This window comes from Salvelinus alpinus, chromosome 6 (assembly GCF_045679555.1).
Source record: "Salvelinus alpinus chromosome 6, SLU_Salpinus.1, whole genome shotgun sequence".
NCBI lineage: Eukaryota > Metazoa > Chordata > Actinopteri > Salmoniformes > Salmonidae > Salvelinus > Salvelinus alpinus.
In genome coordinates this window covers 71,787,167-71,808,398 of record NC_092091.1, presented here as the reverse complement: position 1 = coordinate 71,808,398, position 21,232 = coordinate 71,787,167, and the positions used below count along the sequence as shown (strand labels likewise).

Below are 21,232 nucleotides of genomic sequence, written 5' to 3'. Positions count from 1 at the left end.
GAAATTCATGGTAAATAATGTATTGTGTAACTTTGGAGTCACTTTTATTGTAAATAAGAATAGAATACGATAAAGCTACCTGAGTTAAAGAGTTACAACGGTTAACAGAATCATCTTAAATTGGATTATCTTAAATTTGTTTGTCTTTATTAAAATTGCATGGCATGCACAAGTCATCTCCCGACATGGATCAATGTTGAATATTGCAGGTCCTCCGGTCTGACCATGCTGAATAAGAGGTTATACACCACAGTCTATTTCACAACAGGAGGATTTCAACCAAACCAAATAGAAGGGATGTTGTACCCTCTAAATAATCACACACTCTATCCAACACATTTACATGTGTACTACATTTAGTGTGTATACTTTATACGTTTTCTTACATGAGCTTTATACATTAGGTGAAGAAGTCAAAACAAGGGCAGGTATTTATGACATAAGCTACTGAAAGAATGTTGATGCTAGTGTTGAAGAGCAAGTCTCCCTTGAGCCGCATGATTGAAGTTGGGCCGAGTGCTGCACCTGTTGAGGCAGGTCTGAGGTTGTTGGGGCTGGGTCTTGTTCTGCCCATGTTGAGACTGGGCCTGGTTCTTCCCATGTTGAGGCTGGGCTGGGGTTGTTGGGGTTAGGTCTTGTTCTGCCCATGTTCAGACTGGGCCTGGTTCTTCCCATGTTGAGACTGGGCCTGGTTTATCTCATGTTGAGGCTGGGCTGGTGTTGTTGAAGCTGGGCCAGGTGCTGCCCCTGTTGTGGCTGGGCTCGGGGTTGTTGGGGCTGGGTCTTGTTCTGCCCATTTGAGACTGGGCCTGGTTCTTCCCATGTTGAGGCTGGGCTGGGGTTGTTGGGGTTAGGTCTTGTTCTGCCCATGTTCAGACTGGGCCTGGTTCTTCCCATGTTGAGACTGGGCCTGGTTTATCTCATGTTGAGGCTGGGCTGGTGTTGTTGAAGCTGGGCCAGGTGCTGCCCCTGTTGTGGCTGGGCTCGGGGTTGTTGATGTTGGGCCCAGTGCTTCCCCTGTTGAGGCAGGTGTGAGGGTGTTGAGGCTGGGCTGAGTGTGTTGAGGCTGGTCCAGGTGCTGCCACTGTTGAGACTGGGCTATGGGTTTTGAGGCTGGGCCTGGTACTACCCCTGTTGAGGCAGGTCTGAGTGTTTGGAGGCTGTCCAGGTGCTGCCCCTGTTAAGGCTGGGGCTGATGCTGGTGGCCCTGTTAGGCCCTGTGGGCTGGGGCCTCCCGCTCTCTTGCCCTGTAGGGTGAAAGGAACCGTACACATAAATAGCAACACAAGAACATAGATGGCGAGAGTAAGCAGTACCTGAACATATAGAAGAGCATGTAGGCACTCCGGGCTCTGGTCCTCAGCACAGTGGCTTCATTGGACATTGACACCTGGCTGTCGTTACAGCAGAACCAGTTTCCACTGACATGCAAGATGTCACTAATGTAGTGCCCTGTGGAACAAGGAAGACAGACTAGAGGTCAAAGGTCAGGTTATTGTGGGTAATAGAGTGTGTTGTAACAGTTAAACAGTTCATTTGGGAGGTATTTTATCTGTTACATGTGTCGAGTTTTGAAATCAGAGATAAACAAATACACGTTGCATATAATTAGGCATGCCTCTCCATTCTTTTGAATTAAATTGCGTAAACTCTAAACATATTGCAGTGCTTGTTGGGATGGCACTTCACTCTGAAGCCTGCAGACTTGCTCGCTTGGCCGAAGTGGCTATTGGAGGGTCTAATTATCCCCTACTCCAGGGTTTCACAAATGGCGGCCCGCGGGACAAATTTGTCCCAAGTGTGATTTTATTTGTCCCCCCATGTTTCTGACCAAATAAAATGTAATTGTTAAAAGACTGTAAAAACACCAGCAAATCAGCTCCAAGTGATTTTCATTTTGGAAATCTGTTTCAAAGTATTCCCACGCACAATAAAGAGATATGTGATTGTGACAAATGTAAGCAATGTTTGAAATGAGTCAAATATTATATCTGTCTGGCCTTCTTACAGTCAATTTGCGGTCTACAAATTATTTGTAATTTTGTTCCATACCGTTGCCCATCTGGCTAAGAAAAAAAATGGACCCGAGTATGAATCTTGTTGATGATCCCTGGCCCTCAATAATATTCACTCCCTCAGCTTTGGGATACTTGTGTATACGGCAGAGGCACACGTGAACGCGTAAATTGAGAGCCGAGGAGAAGGAAGTGATTTGGAATTAATCTGATGTCATATGTATTGTGCATCTGCATGTGTGTGTTTTATGGTATTTACTTACCGGAGTTTGCGGAGCCTCCCAAATGAGAGACTACGCCAGTCAGCTGGTAGTAACCATTCACTGACTGCACTGGCTGCTGCTTCTGTAAGAAAACACATGTGATCGTAGGATTCTCATTTCCTCTACAGTCCACCACACTGTCTACAGTCTACTACAGTACTAGTCTACTACAGGAGGTCTACTACATCGTGTACTCCTCATAACTATCTCAGTGTTCTGTCATAACTTATTTTTCACTGGTTTCACTCTCTATCTCTCTCTCTCTTCTCACCACTGAGGCTGTCAGCAGCACTTTTCCTGGTTCCTGGTCATTTGAATCTGAGGGGTCAAATATACATATCAAGAGCTGTGAAAACGTGGTCACTTGTCTGAAATGCTCTGGACTAAAACAGCTCCCATACATCACTACAGATGTCTGAGAAACATTTTAAATTGCAGCTTCCAGCTTCTCTGTCAGCAGGACCGTTTTGGGAGTGGGTGGTTTGTGTGGTGTTGGAGCAAGAAGAGTGTTATGGTGCCATGACCTACCTGAACAGCAGAGGGCGCTGTATTTGGCCTCTCCAGGTGGGCTGGAGACTTGGCTGGCGAAGGTCTGGGGGATGGACCCCTGGATGCTGGGGGCCTGGTTGGTGAGGGCCTGTGGGCTGGCACTGTGCAGGAGTGGCACCATGTCCCCACAGAGGGTGGAGAGCCTCAGCTCCGAAGGAAACAAAAGAGGAGCCTCCAGCTTCTCCAACCCCCCAGGTCCTCCAAACCTCTTCAGATGCAGAACCAGCACACTGCCCAGAGACAGAGAGGAAGATAGATGAACAGACAGACAATGAAACCAGTCAACAAAATAACAGAGGAGTGAAATGTGTTCGGTGGTGCTCATCCCTAAGTCCTACAACCTGCTCAGGAAGGTAACTACTCCTAAAGGCTCAGGACACAATGACCACTCATTTCATGAAACACTGCTAGTCCTATGAGAGGTTATAAAGGGACAACTCACAGAGGCAGTGTGTGGAACTGCTCCACCTTTAAGGCGTGGAGGCCTTTACAACCCTCACATGTGAATTCAACCTTTTCACCCTGGTTAGAAACAAAAGCATTACAAAATGAATGACACCACTACAATAATAAGAGCGTATTCTGAGGCAGTGGGCAGCTTGCCCTGGGTGTTAGTCTCTACATGCAGGGCTGAGCCCTAAGTGCTGACTTTGAAAGTGAGTGCTAGGCTGCTCAGCAAGGTGCGCTCAGGGCTGAAGTCCAATGAGAGGTGGTTGTAGTCCTCTCTGGTGGACGACTCGCGCCCACAGCTTCAGAAGCAGCACAAAGAGAAGGAAAATGCATCAAGTCTGTTTCTGTGTCAGGTCTCTACAATGTTTCTGTTATGCCATGTGTTTTGTGATATTATTTGTAGAAAGATCATGTTCACAGTAGATACATTACAACCAATGGGAGCTCTTACCTGGTACATGTGCGCACCGACACAAGCTGGAACTCCAGCTGAGAAACAGGGCAGGTATAGTTCACCCCGAGTGTCTTCAGTATCATGCCCTCCTCCTTCAGCTGGCACAGCATGTTCACAAGTAACTCGTGTGCGTCCTATGATGAGGAAGAGAGAGAAACACACCAAGATAAAAGCAAATGATGAAGATAATAAACCCTTTCAAAAAGAGTGCTCGTACACAAGAGAGTAGTGCCTCAGTTACCTGTTGCGTGTCCCCCAGATACTTCAAATCGTATCCCGACAAGGAGTACTTGACCTTCCACATGAGGTCTGCTTTTGAGGTCTGGTTTGCACCACTGTCAGGTAGACTCAAACGGTGCACATCAGAAAGACACCTGTAGGGGAGACAGAGAGTAAATTAGCAGCTGACTGGATGGTGTCAACCTACTGGCTTACGCCTGAAGAGGCAGATGAGTATATACAAATATGTTTTATCTAGCGGCACCCCATCATTAGAAATGATTAATTTGAGTCAAAGCAATTTCACCTTTGAGGACGGACAATGAAGCCAAACAACAAAAATGTGTTGTTTATTCTCCTAAGATATTTGGTTTGGATACTGCTCTCAATTCCAGAGCATTTTAAAAAACGAACAAATTTCCCACGGTAAGGTGGAATGTTCAGTCAATGAGCATTATGGGTCATGTAGTCATTCTACACTTTCCAAATTGGCCTACAAATGCCTACATCATAATCATTGTGTCATTGTTGTTCCTCTTGGTTATGAAGATTCCGAAAACAAAAAGAAACTGGAAAATAAACCAAAAATACAATACACAGCAAAATATGAAGTGGTTAAGGTTAGGAAAAGGGTTAGGATTAGTGAAAATGCTCTCCTAACCTGCTACGACAATCACTTTCTATAGAAGTGGCGTGAAAATAGTGTCCCTTCTTTAATTTATGACCACAAATAATGGGTGTGTGGGGTGAGTGTCTGCTTTTGAGCCTTCCTTACCTGAGCAGGTTGGAGAAGGGGGAGGAGCTCCAGAGTTGTTCCTGGTGCAGGATTGCCTTTGAGAAGGACGGCAGGACCAGGAGGCACTGCAGGGTGGCGTTAAGGAAGCAAGTGTTGCCAATGTTAGGCAACCTGTGAAGAAGAAGCAGCCATCAGTACACACATAGAGATGAATCATAAACCTTCATATCTCTATAAAGTGGTGATAATGGCAGCCATCTTGGTCAGGGATAAATGATATTTAACACAAAGAAGTGGATGTCCTTTAGACCAAGGTTGACATAGTTCATGGGTTTATAAATATCTAATAAAACGAACATGCTCGATAGTAAGCCCTATCCCCATAGTATATCAGACACTTATCTTTAAACAATAAAGAACTTATATTCAATACATTTGCAGTGTGTTGTGGTTTACCCAAGAAGTTCCATGTTGACCAGTGCCCCCCGTTCTCCTCTGGCCCCCTGGGTCTCTTCTGGCCCTCTGGTGGCTGAGCTGGCCCTGGGAAGAGTCATGCTTCTGGTGGCTGAGCTGGCCCTGGAAAGAGTCATGCTTCTGGTGGCTGAGCTGGCCCTGGGAAGAGTCATGCTTCTGGTGGCTGAACTGGCCCTGGGAAGAGTCATGCTTCTGGTGGCTGAACTGGCCCTGGGAAGAGTCATGCTTCTGGTGGCTGAGACTGGCCTCTGGGGTCTTGGGCTAGAGTGTTCCTGAAGAGACAGAGGTCTGGAGGAAGGAGAGAAACAGGTCTAAAGCCTCCAACACAGAGATAGTATCACTCTACACAGTCTCTCTATTAAATACTATACTGTTCTATAAACACAGTCTGAGTAGTTATGCATGTACTGATGTCCATATACATGCAGTGTACCAAGTATACCAGGGCAATAGGTTAGTACTCTCTTTATCCACTAGATGTGGATAGAAGAGCCTAAAACTACAGTTTGAGGAAAATAACTTTCTGGGACTGTGTTTATCAAGCGTCTCAGAGTAGGAGTCTGATCTAGGATCAGTTTTGCCTTTTAGATCATAATAAATCAGATTATTAGGGACAGAGAGGACCTGATCCTTGATTAGCACTCATACTCTTGATAAACACTGGCCCTGGTCTTGTAGCACTAAACCCAACTCTCCAAAGAGACTCTAGGATGGCACTGTACTTTATGTTTGAATTACCTGACTGTTGCGCCCTCCTGGCTGGTGTCTCCATGACAGTCCAGAGGGTTGGTAGGAGTGGGAGAACTAGGATGGGACACCACTGGACAGGATTTCACTGGGGAAGGGTGTTTGGCAGGTGACCGGGGTACAAAGGGCCATTTAGCAGGAGAGCAAGGCTGAGAGGAACATTTAACAGGAGAGGGAGGTGGATGGAGGGAGGAGAGTTGGTCAGAGGGTGAGGGGTCAGAGGTGGCGAAGCCATTCTGTTCAGAACGGTCAGATGGAATTGGAGAGGGGGATGAAGTGCCCCTCTCCTTCTTCTTTCTTGTCTTCTGCTCCACATCAACTGAATTTGCTTTCTGACGTTTTTTCTGTTGACAAGAAAATGTGATAGTGCTAAATACTTTTTTCCTTGATCCCCAGCCAATGGAAGAGGGGGGGTCATCAGAATAGGAAAAGGCAGGCCTAAATTAGAGGAACTTAGCTATCTATCCTTAACCTCAAATAACACAGTATAGACAGGTTACATTGAGTGACATTTGCAAAAGCCAAACTTCATATACATTTCATGTACACTTTATGTATTTGTCAATCAGAATGTACTTTAACTTGTACTCATCCCACTAGGTCTATATAAAGAATACTACTCCAGAATATAAGTAGTTGTAAATCGATTAAATGACCTGATTTCATACCTTTTTGCAGCAGCAGAAACAAGCCATGTCAATAACCAATGAAGACTGATACATTTCCTCATTAACCCATTGTTCAAATTGGCTTTAAGACCATTGTGATGTCATCGGTCATGTATGACACCACCATCTGGCAACCCAATCTATAATATTTTAAAATATATTGTTCAATGAACAAATATGTTTTATTGAAGAGCAAAGTTATGCAGTATACATACAATATTGTAGATAATATGTTCCATTGTTTTCTTGTTTCTTTTTTTACATTCATTTTTTGTGTGTTGTTTCATTGAACGTACGACCACAATAAAGGCATTTTAAGTGCCTTCATCTTCCTTGTTTTTTGACAGCTTCCATGTTGTTTGTGGTTTGGTCATCGGTTTATTTAAATGCTCAATGCTTTTTCTCTTATTCACCAGCAGATGGACAAAGGGTTGGTTAAAAGAATGTGAACAGGTGATAGAGATTTAGCCTAAACCTCAAACAACAATCCAGATTGGTTAGGGACAGTTATCCTTATTCAATCTTGCCCTGAGGGCAGCTCTTCCTCAAGGACATAATGAATGTGATTGGTTCAATTAAAGCTCAATGGTCAGTGGGCAGAGCTTACAGTGCCCAGTGCGAGTTAAATACACTTACTAGGTGATAGGTTGGTGGTGAATGTAAGGCATAACACAAGGTTACTGGCTTGAATTTTGTTTTCTAACCTCACTCCAACCCCTAAACAATTCTTCTTACCTAAACTTAACCCAACCCTAGCTAGAGTCCCAGATCTGTTTAGTGCTGTCTTGCCAACTCCTACAGAAGTTCTTCCTTAAAAACCTCTCTGGGATAGCGGGACGGTAGCGTCCCACCTGGCCAATAGCCAGGGAAAATGTAGAGCGCCAAATTCAACAAAAATTATATAAAATCAAACTTTCATTAAATCACACATATAAGATACCAAATTAAAGCTACACTCGTTGTGATTCCAGCCAACATGTCAGATTTCAAAAAGGCTTTTCGGCGAAAGCATAAGATGCTATTATATGATGATAACACAATGTCAACAAAGAGAGTGAATCATTATTTCAACCATGCTGGCGCTACTCAAAACGCAGATATAAAATATAAAACATGCATTACCTTTGACGAGATTCTTTTGTTGGCACTCCAATATGTCCCATAAACATCACAAATGGTCCTTTTGTTCGATTAAATCCGTCCATATATATACAAATTGTCCATTTATTTGACGCCATTGATCCAGAAAAATACTGCTTCCAATTTGCGCTAAGTCACTACAAAAAATCTAAAAAATTACCTCTAAACTTTGCCAAAACATTTCAAAGTACTTTTGCAATACAACTTAAGGTATTTGTAAACGTTAATAATCGATCAAATTGAAGACGGGTCTATCTGTTTTCAATACAGGAGATCAACAAACAAACGCTACATTTTTTAGTCTTGCTCAACTCTCAAACACATGACGTTCCTCTACTTCCTGATGGCCTTCTTCTTCATTGCAGAAATGAATAACCTCAACCTATTTCCTAAGACTGGTGACATCCAGTGGAAGCAGTAGGAACTGAGATCACAGTGATTAGAAATCTGGCTTTCCAATGAAATCTCATTGAACAGACAGTGACTTATAAAAAAATAAAAAAATAAAAAAAAATGTTTTAATGGTTATGGGTTTTGCCTGCTACATATGTTCTGTTATACTTACAAATATGATTCAAACAGTTTTAGAAACCTCAGAGTGTTTTCTATCCAAATCTGCTAATAATATGCATATCTTATATTCTGGGGATGAGTAGAAGGAAGTTGAAATTGGGCACGCTATTTTTCCCAAAGTGAAAACTCTGCCCCTATCCTAGAGAAGGAAAAAAAGTTGCATCATACTGCAGCACAACTTGCAGGCTGCCGCAGAATTCTATGACACGTTATTTAAGTGTCAGACATTGTTGTCATTAACGCTAGTTAGAGCTAGTTTGACCACCAGAGGGCGTCTTTGAGAAGCGTTTGACTGTTTTTAATATTAAACTAATGGTTGGATAACAGATCGGCTCTCGGAACTCATTAACACGCCTTACTGTGTGTGTTTTGATCCTCTCTCTCTCTCTCTCTCTCTCTCTCTCTCTTTCTCTCTCTCTCTCTCTCTCTCTCTCTCTCTCTCTCTCTCTCTCTCTCTCTCTCTCTCTCTCTCTCTCTCTCTCTCTCTCTCTCACTCTCTCTCTCTCTCTCTCTCTCTCTCTCTCTCTCTCTCTCTCTCTCTCTCTCTCTCTCTCTCTCTCTCTCACTCTCTCTCTCACTCTCTCTCTCTCTCTCTCTCTCTCTCTCTCTCTCTCTCTCTCTCTCTCTCTCTCTCTCTCTCTCACTCTCTCATTCTCTCACTCTCACTCACTCACTCACTCACTCACTCACTCACTCACTCACTCACTCACTCACTCACTCACTCACTCACTGTCTTGACCTCTGAATGCTCGGCTATGGAAAGCCAACTGACATTTACTCCTAAGGTGCTTACCGGTTGCACCCTCTATATCCACTCTTTATATTTACAGTACAGTAGTTTACATTTTGTTTTTCACAAGCTAGCAGGCTGTGAATTCTGCCAACAAGCCAACCTAACTAAGAAATACATTTCATTGGTTGCCATGGTGAATAATCCAATAATAATTGGTTGGACACATGAAAGGAAACATCAAAGAGTTTACCGGAATCTCTAAATGAAAATACTTACAGATCAATGCAGATCAACAAATTACAGTAGTAGATCTAATTACATTTAGAGGATTCTAAATTAATATCTAATGGGCTTTTATACAATTATGATGCAGGGCTAATATTAAATTTATATATTTGTAGGGGTTGGGCAAATCTGGTTTGAGAGTACTTAATCATTGAATACATTGCAAGTTTGCCCATTTTTGCCTTTAGGCTGCACTTTACAATAGGACTCATCTCTGACTGACTGCAACATCTACAGTGGTACATTATAAATATATTTTTGAATTACTTGTATATGTTTATTAAGTAGTCTTGCTTGTCTCAGAGCAGCACAAAACGGTGCTGAAATAGTTGACCATACGCGGGTAGGCTTTTGCTTCAAATCCCATTGTAACAATTGGATGACTTTGGAAGTTTCAGTAAGCAACAGTTTGTTGCCTTCATTAGCCTACTTTATTCTTAAAATAACTCCAGCAGAGAGAAGAGAAAGGAGCCTTAAATAATTAAACATTAAAGTGATTTAATTCACAAATCCATTTGACTGTATTTAATATTGGCCATCAACCAAAAACACACCGTGGTAGAACATGTTATTGAAATCCATAATTTTTTTTACTACTTCAAAATGCATATGTTTATTAGGCTACTGTGCAGTCTGGCAATAAACATAGCCTACAGTACATAGCAAACATGGCAAAGATGCCTAATTCCTTTCATAAGGGAGAGCAGGCCATGTCCAGACTTTCTCGTGACCTCAAGTCCTCATTAACTCTGTCTTTATTGCTTTTTTGGGGTTGCATCAGTCATGGACAGAAACTTCTGAGACACAGTATTAATGATGAACACCTGGAGGTTCACTGGTGAGCCACATTTTCCTCGGGATCCATCCCGGTTGGTATTCTGTCTCTGCTAACGACGAGTAATACTGATCCACGTGCACCTTCATCAGATGAGCAGAATGGTACTGCTCTGAGCCACCATCAACTACAGTGGGCTATGATAGAAACAGTAGATCAATTAAGAATTAAATGTGAATCCAACACACAAATTCTGTGTACAGAAACACATTATAAGAATCTTGCAAAACCAACCGCCTTCTTGGGAACCATGTGTTTTTTCAGTGCGGACCATTGTCCAGTCCTTTGTCCACCGATCTCAATGGATGGTTGTCTGCATGGTTTACACAGTATGTCTACACATTGATAGGCTTTATGCATTTAAAAAATATATATATAATGCATTGAAACTAAAACACCTTTAGTTTTGGTGATTCTCTCAGCTCCGGCATATTTTGAAGTCCTCTGGTGGTTACAGTCCTAACCCTGGAATGGGTAGCAACATAGAAAGAAGCTGGCTTGATAAAACCTATGTCCATTTCGTCTGTTACCATTCAAAAACAGATCGTTGTATTAATTGCAGTAATTTATCATTCTCATTCTCAAAGTGGAAACACTGTTTACAGAGTTCGTAATCTCATTTTCAAGTCCTTGTTTAAAAAAACAATGATATTTTGAAGACTATTTACTTTTCAAATAACCGAAAGTGAGCGGTTGTAATTTGAATAAAGGGAAAAAGGCCACTCTTGAACATGGGGCTAGACAATAGGAAAAAACACGCTGGTTGACTTGAACATACAAGACGAACTGGCACAGAGAGACATGAAACACAGGGATAAATACACCGGGGAAAATAAACGACACCTGGAGGGGGTGGAGACAATCACAAGGACAGGTGAACCAGATCAGGGTGTGACATCTTCATCCTCATCATTCAGTTCATTGAAATCCAATTTTGAATGAACAGTTATGAGTTTCTATTTGGTTTATACCGCCCATTCATTGACAGCATTAATTCAGGTAGAGACACATTAGGCCTTGGGACCCAAAATAATAATCAGTCCTCTACCTCCCCCTTGTGGTCTGGAGCAATGAAGCCGTGACGCAAGGTAACATACTAAACCACAAATTACCTCTAAATCCTGCGGCATAATCTCAAAACGTTTAATTGAGGAACTACTGTAAGGCACACAGACGCAGGACAGTGCAGGGAGAAGACACAGCTACAGATGTATATTAGAGTTGAGGTAAGAAGTAGAAGTTACTGTATTTGATCACACTCACATACTCACACACACAAACACCAGCAACCGTAAGTAAACTGTAAGTTTAGTATGTTGTCACTGAGACTTAAGGAGCCTACTTAATCATACTTAATTAATAATGATGTGGTAGTTACATGATTGATTAACTTTTCCTTTATACAGATTGAGTCATTGGTCATCACGACTCAACAGAGAGAGACCAGCTACAGAACAGTTACAGCCTTCTGACTGAAGAGAGAGACCAGCTACGGACCAGTTACCACAACCTGACTAAAGAGTGAGACCAGCTACGTACCAATTACAACACCCTGAGTAAAGAGAGAGAACAGCTACAGACCAATTACAACACCCTGACTAAAGAGAGAGACCAGCTACACACCAGATACAACAACCTGACGAAAGAGAGAGACCAGCTACAGGCCAGTTATAGCCTTCTGACTGAAGAGAGAGACCAGCTACGGACCAGTTACAACAACCTGACTAAAGAGAGAGAGCAGCTACAGGCCAGATACAACAACCTGACTAAAGAGAGAGACCAGCTACACACCAGATACAACACCCTGACTAAAGAGAGAGACCAGCTACAGGCCAGTTACAACAACCTGACTAAAGAGAGAGACCAGCTACACACCAGATACAACAACCTGACTAAGGAGAGAGACCAGCTACGGACCAGTTACAACACCCTGACTAAAGAGAGAGGCCAGCTACGAACCAGTTGCAACACCCTGACTAAAGAGGGAGACCAGCTACGGACCAGTTACAACACCCTGACTAAAGAGAGAGACCAGCTACGGACCATATACAACACCCTGACTAAAGAGAGAGACCAGCTACAGTCCAGCTACAACACCCTGACTAAAGAGCGAGACCAGCTACGGACCATATACAACACCCTGACTAAAGAGTGAGACCAGCTACGGACCAGTTACAACACCCTGACTAAAGAGAGAGACCAGCTACGGACCAGTTACAACACCCTGACTAAAGAGTGAGACCAGCTACGGACCAGATACAACAACCTGACTAAAAGGAGAGATCAGCTACGGACCAGTTACAACACCCTGACTAAAGAGTGAGACCAGCTACGGACCAGTTACAACAACCTGACTAAAGAGAGAGACCAGCTACGGACCAGTTACAACAACCTGACTAAAGAGAGAGACCAGCTACACATCAGCTACAACAACCAGACTGAAGAGAGAGACCAGCTACGGACCAGTTACAACAACCAGACTGAAGAGAGAGACCAGCTACGGACCAGTTACAACAACCTGACTAAAGAGTGAGACCAGCTACGGACCAATTACAACACCCTGAGTAAAGAGAGAGACCAGCTACGGACCAGTTACAACACCCTGAGTAAATAGAGAGACCAGCTACGGACCAGATACAACACCCTGAGTAAATAGAGAGACCAGCTACGGACCAGTTACAACACCCTGAGTAAATAGAGAGACCAGCTACGGACCAGTTACAACAACCAGACTAAAGAGTGAGACCAGCTACGGACCAATTACAACAACCTGACTAAAGAGTGAGACCAGCTACGGACCAATTACAACACCCTGAGTAAAGAGAGAGACCAGCTACGGACCAGTTACAACACCCTGAGTAAATAGAGAGACCAGCTACGGACCAGTTACAACACCCTGAGTAAATAGAGAGACCAGCTACGGACCAGTTACAACACCCTGAGTAAATAGAGAGACCAGCTACGGACCAGTTACAACAACCAGACTAAAGAGTGAGACCAGCTACGGACAAATTACAACACCCTGACTAAAGAGAGAGACCAGTTACAGAACAGTTACAACACCCTGAGTAAATAGAGAGACCAGCTACGGACCAGTTACAACACCCTGAGTAAATAGAGAGACCAGCTACGGACCAGTTACAACACCCTGACTAAAGGGAGAGACAAGTTTCGGACCAGATACAACACCCTGACTAAAGAGAGAGACCAGCTATGGACCAGATACAACACCCTGAGTAAATAGAAAGACCAGCTACGGACCAGTTACAACAACCTGACTAAAGAGAGAGACCAGCTACGGACCAGATACAACACCCAGAGTAAATAGAGAGACCAGCTACAGACCAGTTACAACACCCTGACTGAAGAGAGAGACCAGCAACGGACCAGTTACAACACCCTGACTGAAGAGAGAGACCAGCTACGGACCAGATACAACACCCTGAGTAAATAGAGAGACCAGCTACGGACCAGTTACAACACCCTGACTAAAGAGAGAGACCAGCTTCGGACCAGATACAACACACAGAGTAAATAGAGAGACCAGCTATGGACCAGTTACAACACCCAGAGTAAATAGAGAGACCAGCTACGGACCAGTTACAACACCCTGAGTAAATATAGAGACCAGCTAAGGACCAGTTACAACAACCTGACTAAATAGAGAGACCAGCTACAGACCAGTTACAACACACTGACTAAATAGAGAGACCAGCTACAGACCAGTTACAACACCCTGACTAAATAGAGAGACCAGCTACCAACCAGTTACAACACCCAGAGTAAATAGAGAGACCAGCTATGAACCAGTTACAACAACCTAACTAAAGAGAGAGACCAGCTACGGACCAGATACAACACCCAGAGTAAATAGAGAGACCAGCTACAGACCAGTTACAACACCCTGACTGAAGAGAGAGACCAGCTACGGACCAGTTACAACACCCTGACTGAAGAGAGAGACCAGCTACGGACCAGATACAACACCCTGTGTAAATAGAGAGACCAGCTACGGACCAGTTACAACACCCTGACTGAAGAGTGAGACCAGCTACGGAACAGATACAACACCCTGAGTTAATAGAGAGACCAGCTACGGACCAGTTACAACACCCTGACTAAAGAGAGAGACCAGCTTCTGACCAGATACAACACACAGAGTAAATAGAGAGACCAGCTTTGGACCAGTTACAACACACAGAGTAAATAGAGAGACCAGCTTTGGACCAATTACAACACCCTGACTAAAGAGAGAGACCAGCTACACACCAGATACAACAACCTGACGAAAGAGAGAGACCAGCTACAGGCCAGTTATAGCCTTCTGACTGAAGAGAGAGACCAGCTACGGACCAGTTACAACAACCTGACTAAAGAGAGAGACCAGCTACAGGCCAGATACAACAACCTGACTAAAGAGAGAGACCAGCTACACACCAGATACAACACCCTGACTAAAGAGAGAGACCAGCTACAGGCCAGTTACAACAACCTGACTAAAGAGAGAGACCAGCTACACACCAGATACAACAACCTGACTAAGGAGAGAGACCAGCTACGGACCAGTTACAACACCCTGACTAAAGAGAGAGGCCAGCTACGAACCAGTTGCAACACCCTGACTAAAGAGGGAGACCAGCTACGGACCAGTTACAACACCCTGACTAAAGAGAGAGACCAGCTACGGACCATATACAACACCCTGACTAAAGAGAGAGACCAGCTACAGTCCAGCTACAACACCCTGACTAAAGAGCGAGACCAGCTACGGACCATATACAACACCCTGACTAAAGAGTGAGACCAGCTACGGACCAGTTACAACACCCTGACTAAAGAGAGAGACCAGCTACGGACCAGTTACAACACCCTGACTAAAGAGCGAGACCAGCTACGGACCAGATACAACACCCTGACTAAAGAGAGAGACCAGTTACAACACCCTGACTAAAGAGTGAGACCAGCTACGGACCAGTTACAACAACCTGACTAAAGAGAGAGACCAGCTACGGACCAGTTACAACAACCTGACTAAAGAGAGAGACCAGCTACACATCAGCTACAACAACCAGACTGAAGAGAGAGACCAGCTACGGACCAGTTACAACAACCAGACTGAAGAGAGAGACCAGCTACGGACCAGTTACAACAACCTGACTAAAGAGTGAGACCAGCTACGGACCAATTACAACACCCTGAGTAAAGAGAGAGACCAGCTACGGACCAGTTACAACACCCTGAGTAAATAGAGAGACCAGCTACGGACCAGATACAACACCCTGAGTAAATAGAGAGACCAGCTACGGACCAGTTACAACACCCTGAGTAAATAGAGAGACCAGCTACGGACCAGTTACAACAACCAGACTAAAGAGTGAGACCAGCTACGGACCAATTACAACAACCTGACTAAAGAGTGAGACCAGCTACGGACCAATTACAACACCCTGAGTAAAGAGAGAGACCAGCTACGGACCAGTTACAACACCCTGAGTAAATAGAGAGACCAGCTACGGACCAGTTACAACACCCTGAGTAAATAGAGAGACCAGCTACGGACCAGTTACAACACCCTGAGTAAATAGAGAGACCAGCTACGGACCAGTTACAACACCCTGACTAAAGGGAGAGACAAGTTTCGGACCAGATACAACACCCTGACTAAAGAGAGAGACCAGCTATGGACCAGATACAACACCCTGAGTAAATAGAAAGACCAGCTACGGACCAGTTACAACAACCTGACTAAAGAGAGAGACCAGCTACGGACCAGATACAACACCCAGAGTAAATAGAGAGACCAGCTACAGACCAGTTACAACACCCTGACTGAAGAGAGAGACCAGCAACGGACCAGTTACAACACCCTGACTGAAGAGAGAGACCAGCTACGGACCAGATACAACACCCTGAGTAAATAGAGAGACCAGCTACGGACCAGTTACAACACCCTGACTAAAGAGCGAGACCAGCTTCGGACCAGATACAACACACAGAGTAAATAGAGAGACCAGCTATGGACCAGTTACAACACCCAGAGTAAATAGAGAGACCAGCTACGGACCAGTTACAACACCCTGAGTAAATAGAGAGACCAGCTATGGACCAGTTACAACACCCTGAGTAAAGAGAGAGACCAGCTACGGACCAGTTACAACACCCTGAGTAAATAGAGAGACCAGCTATGGACCAGTTACAACACCCAGAGTAAATAGAGAGACCAGCTACGGACCAGTTACAACACCCTGAGTAAATAGAGAGACCAGCTACGGACCAGATACAACACCCTGAGTAAATAGAGAGTCCAGCTACGGACCAGTTACAACACCCTGAGTAAATAGAGAGACCAGCTATGGACCAGTTACAACACCCTGACTGAAGAGAGAGACCAGCTACGGACCAGTTACAACACCCTGACTGAAGAGAGAGACCAGCTATGGACCAGATACAACACCCTGAGTAAATAGAGAGACCAGCTACGGACCAGTTACAACACCCTGACTAAAGAGAGAGACCAGCTACGGACCAGATACAACACCCTGACTAAATAGAGAGACCAGCTACGGACCAGTTACAACACCCTGAGTAAATAGAGAGACCAGCTATGGACCAGTAACAACACCCAGAGTAAATAGAGAGACCAGCTATGGACCAGTTACAACACCCAGAGTAAATAGAGAGACTAGCTACGGACCAGTTACAACACCCTGAGTAAAGAGAGAGACCAGCTACGGACCAGTTACAACACCCTGAGTAAATAGAGAGACCAGCTATGGACCAGTTACAACACCCTGAGTAAATATAGAGACCAGCTAAGGACCAGTTACAACAACCTGACTAAATAGAGAGACCAGCTACAGACCAGTTACAACACACTGACTAAATAGAGAGACCAGCTACAGACCAGTTACAACACCCTGACTAAATAGAGAGACCAGCTACCAACCAGTTACAACACCCAGAGTAAATAGAGAGACCAGCTATGAACCAGTTACAACAACCTGACTAAAGAGAGAGACCAGCTACGGACCAGATACAACACCCAGAGTAAATAGAGAGACCAGCTACAGACCAGTTACAACACCCTGACTGAAGAGAGAGACCAGCTACGGACCAGTTACAACACCCTGACTGAAGAGAGAGACCAGCTACGGACCAGATACAACACCCTGTGTAAATAGAGAGACCAGCTACGGACCAGTTACAACACCCTGACTGAAGAGTGAGACCAGCTACGGAACAGATACAACACCCTGAGTAAATAGAGAGACCAGCTACGGACCAGTTACAACACCCTGACTAAAGAGAGAGACCAGCTTCTGACCAGATACAACACACAGAGTAAATAGAGAGACCAGCTTTGGACCAGTTACAACACCCAGAGTAAATAGAGAGACCAGCTACGGACCAGTTACAACACCCTGAGTAAAGAGAGAGACCAGCTACGGACCAGTTACAACACCCTGAGTAAATAGAGAGACCAGCTATGGACCAGTTACAACACCCAGAGTAAATAGAGAGACCAGCGACGGACCAGTTACAACACCCTGAGTAAATAGAGAGACCAGCTACGGACCAGTTACAACACCCTGAGTAAATAGAGAGACCAGCTACGGACCAGTTACAACACCCTGAGTAAATAGAGAGACCAGCTACGGACCAGTTACAACACTTTGAGTAAATAGAGAGACCAGCTACGGACCAGTTACAACACCCTGAGTAAATAGAGAGACCAGCTATGGACCAGTTACAACACCCAGAGTAAATAGAGAGACCAGCTACGGACCAGTTACAACACCCTGAGTAAATACAGAGACCAGCTACGGACCAGTTACAACACCCTGAGTAAATAGAGAGACCAGCTACGGACCAGTTACAACACCCTGAGTAAATAGAGAGACCAGCTACGGACCAGTTACAACACCCTGAGTAAATAGAGAGACCAGCTACGGACCAGTTACAACACCCTGACTGAAGAGAGAGACCAGCTACGGACCAGTTACAACAACCTGACTAAAGAGAGAGACCAGCTACAGGCCAGTTACAACAACCTGACTAAAGAGAGAGACCAGCTACGGACCAGTTACAACAACCTGACTAAAGAGAGAGACCAGTTACAGACCAGTTACAACACCCTGACTAAAGAGAGAGACAAGCTACAGACCAGTTACAACACCCTGACTAAAGAGAGAGACCAGCTACAGACCAGTTACAACACACTGACTAAATAGAGAGACCAGCTACAGACCAGTTACAACACCCTGACTAAATAGAGAGACCAGCTACGGACCATTTACAACAACCTGACTAAAGAGAGAGACCAGTTACAGACCAGTTACAACACCCTGAGTAAATAGAGAGACCAGCTACAGACCAGTTACAACACCCTGACTAAATAGAGAGACCAGCTACGGACCATTTACAACAACCTGACTAAAGAGAGAGACCAGTTACAGACCAGTTACAACACCCTGAGTAAATAGAGAGACCAGTTACAGACCAGTTACAACACCCTGACTAAAGAGCGAGACCAGCTACAGGCCAGTTACAACAACCTGACTAAAGAGAGAGACCAGCTACGGACCAGTTACAACAACCTGACTAAATAGAGAGACCAGTTACAGACCAGTGTAACAGTAGTCCTCCTCCTCTTCAACCGAAAAGGAGGAGTATTGAGGGAACCAAGGCGCAGCGGGTTGTGAACACATAATATTTATTAAAGACAAGACGAAAACACGAACTTCACTATAAACTAACAAAACAACCAACGGAGTAGACAGACCTGAACGACGAACTTACATTACACACGAGAACGCACGAACAGGGAAAATAGCCTACACATAAAAATGACGATGTACAACACAAACCGAGACAGTCCCGTATGGTGCGACAAACACTGACACAGGAGACAACCACCCACAAACAAACATTGTGAACAGCCTACCTAAATATGACTCTCAATCAGAGGAAACGTCAAACACCTGCCTCTAATTGAGAGCCATACCAGGCAACCCTAAACCAACATAGAAACAGACAACATAGAATGCCCACCCAAACTCACGTCCTGACCAACTAACACATAAAACTAACAGAAAACAGGTCAGGAACGTGACAACCAGTTACAACAACCTGACTAAAGAGAGAGAGACCAGCTACGGACCAGTTACAACAACCTGACTAAAGAGAGAGACCAGTTACAGACCAGTTACAACAACCTGACTAAAGAGAGAGACCAGCTACAGACCAGTTACAACAACCTGACTAAAGAGAGAGACCAGCTACAGACCAGTTACAACAACCTGACTAAAGAGAGAGACCAGCTACAGACCAGTTACAACACCCTGACTAAAGAGAGAGACCAGCTACCGACCAGTTACAACAACCTGACTAAAGAGAGAGACCAGTTACAGACCAGTTACAACAACCTGACTAAAGAGAGAGACCAGTTACAGACCAGATACAACACCCAGAGTAAATAGAGAGACCAGCTACAGACCAGTTTCAACACCCTGACTAAAGAGAGAGACCAGCTACAGACCAGTTACAACACCCTGACTAAAGAGAGAGACCAGCTACAGACCAGTTACAACACCCTGACTAAAGAGAGAGACCAGCTACAGACCAGTTTCAACACCCTGACTAAAGAGAGAGACCAGCTACAGACCAGATACAACACCCTGACTAAATAGAGAGACCAGCTACGGACCAGTTACAACACCCTGAGTAAATAGAGAGACCAGCTACGGACCAGTTACAACACCCTGAGTAAATAGAGAGACCAGCTACGGACCAGTTACAACACTTTGAGTAAATAGAGAGACCAGCTACGGACCAGTTACAACACCCTGAGTAAATAGAGAGACCAGCTATGGACCAGTTACAACACCCAGAGTAAATAGAGAGACCAGCTACGGACCAGTTACAACACCCTGAGTAAATACAGAGACCAGCTACGGACCAGTTACAACACCCTGAGTAAATAGAGAGACCAGCTACGGACCAGTTACAACACCCTGAGTAAATAGAGAGACCAGCTACGGACCAGTTACAACACCCTGAGTAAATAGAGAGACCAGCTACGGACCAGTTACAACACCCTGACTGAAGAGAGAGACCAGCTACGGACCAGTTACAACAACCTGACTAAAGAGAGAGACCAGCTACAGGCCAGTTACAACAACCTGACTAAAGAGAGAGACCAGCTACGGACCAGTTACAACAACCTGACTAAAGAGAGAGACCAGTTACAGACCAGTTACAACACCCTGACTAAAGAGAGAGACAAGCTACAGACCAGTTACAACACCCTGACTAAAGAGAGAGACCAGCTACAGACCAGTTACAACACACTGACTAAATAGAGAGACCAGCTACAGACCAGTTACAACACCCTGACTAAATAGAGAGACCAGCTACGGACCATTTACAACAACCTGACTAAAGAGAGAGACCAGTTACAGACCAGTTACAACACCCTGAGTAAATAGAGAGACCAGCTACAGACCAGTTACAACACCCTGACTAAATAGAGAGACCAGCTACGGACCATTTACAACAACCTGACTAAAGAGAGAGACCAGTTACAGACCAGTTACAACACCCTGAGTAAATAGAGAGACCAGTTACAGACCAGTTACAACACCCTGACTAAAGAGCGAGACCAGCTACAGGCCAGTTACAACAACCTGACTAAAGAGAGAGACCAGCTACGGACCAGTTACAACAACCTGACTAAATAGAGAGACCAGTTACAGACCAGTGTAACAGTAGTCCTCCTCCTCTTCAACCGAAAAGGAGGAGTATTGAGGGAACCAAGGCGCAGCGGGTTGTGAACACATAATATTTATTAAAGACAAGACGAAAACACGAACTTCACTATAAACTAACAAAACAACCAACGGAGTAGACAGACCTGAACGACGAACTTACATTACACACGAGAACGCACGAACAGGGAAAATAGCCTACACATAAAAATGACGATGTACAACACAAACCGAGACAGTCCCGTATGGTGCGACAAACACTGACACAGGAGACAACCACCCACAAACAAACATTGTGAACAGCCTACCTAAATATGACTCTCAA

General features: G+C 44.5%; 1 protein-coding gene and 1 pseudogene across 8 annotated transcripts; one reads left to right on the top strand and one right to left on the bottom strand.

The window, feature by feature from the left end:
- Positions 1-8,030, bottom strand: LOC139579267 (ubiquitin carboxyl-terminal hydrolase 37-like). 8 transcript variants are annotated; one of them, XR_011675702.1, is made up of 12 exons: positions 7,698-8,030; positions 5,899-6,251; positions 5,143-5,448; positions 4,726-4,857; positions 3,973-4,105; positions 3,729-3,865; positions 3,477-3,576; positions 3,270-3,349; positions 2,807-3,057; positions 2,279-2,360; positions 1,317-1,452; positions 1-1,247 (listed from the first exon to the last, which is right to left on the bottom strand). XR_011675702.1 is itself a non-coding variant. In XM_071407770.1 (11 exons), the coding sequence occupies exons 3-11, from the start codon at positions 5,382-5,384 to the stop codon at positions 1,440-1,442; spliced, it is 1,170 nt and encodes a 389-aa protein (XP_071263871.1). In that variant the 5' UTR covers positions 5,385-5,448; positions 5,899-6,251; positions 7,698-8,030; the 3' UTR covers positions 1-1,439. The 8 variants fall into 8 exon arrangements, 5 of the variants coding, with proteins under 5 accessions (XP_071263871.1, XP_071263870.1, XP_071263869.1 ...); XM_071407770.1 differs by having other exon boundaries at positions 1-1,452; XM_071407769.1 differs by lacking the exon at positions 1,317-1,452.
- Positions 8,031-8,037: 7 nt separating this feature from the next.
- On the top strand, positions 8,038-15,038 carry LOC139579751 (girdin-like; annotated as a pseudogene).
- The last annotated feature ends 6,194 nt before the right edge of the window (positions 15,039-21,232 follow it).

Bases quoted from the DNA above. Each gene is read 5' to 3' on its own strand.
- LOC139579267 (XM_071407768.1), bottom strand. From the start codon at position 5,384: ATGACTCTTCCCAGGGCCAGTTCAGCCACCAGAAGCATGACTCTTCCC. The intron at 3,577-3,728 runs GTAAGAGCTCCC...CTGCTTCTGAAG, and splicing joins TCGGTGCGCACATGTACCAG to CTGTGGGCGCGAGTCGTCCA. The intron at 3,058-3,269 runs GTGAGTTGTCCC...GTCTCTGGGCAG, and splicing joins CAGTTCCACACACTGCCTCT to TGTGCTGGTTCTGCATCTGA.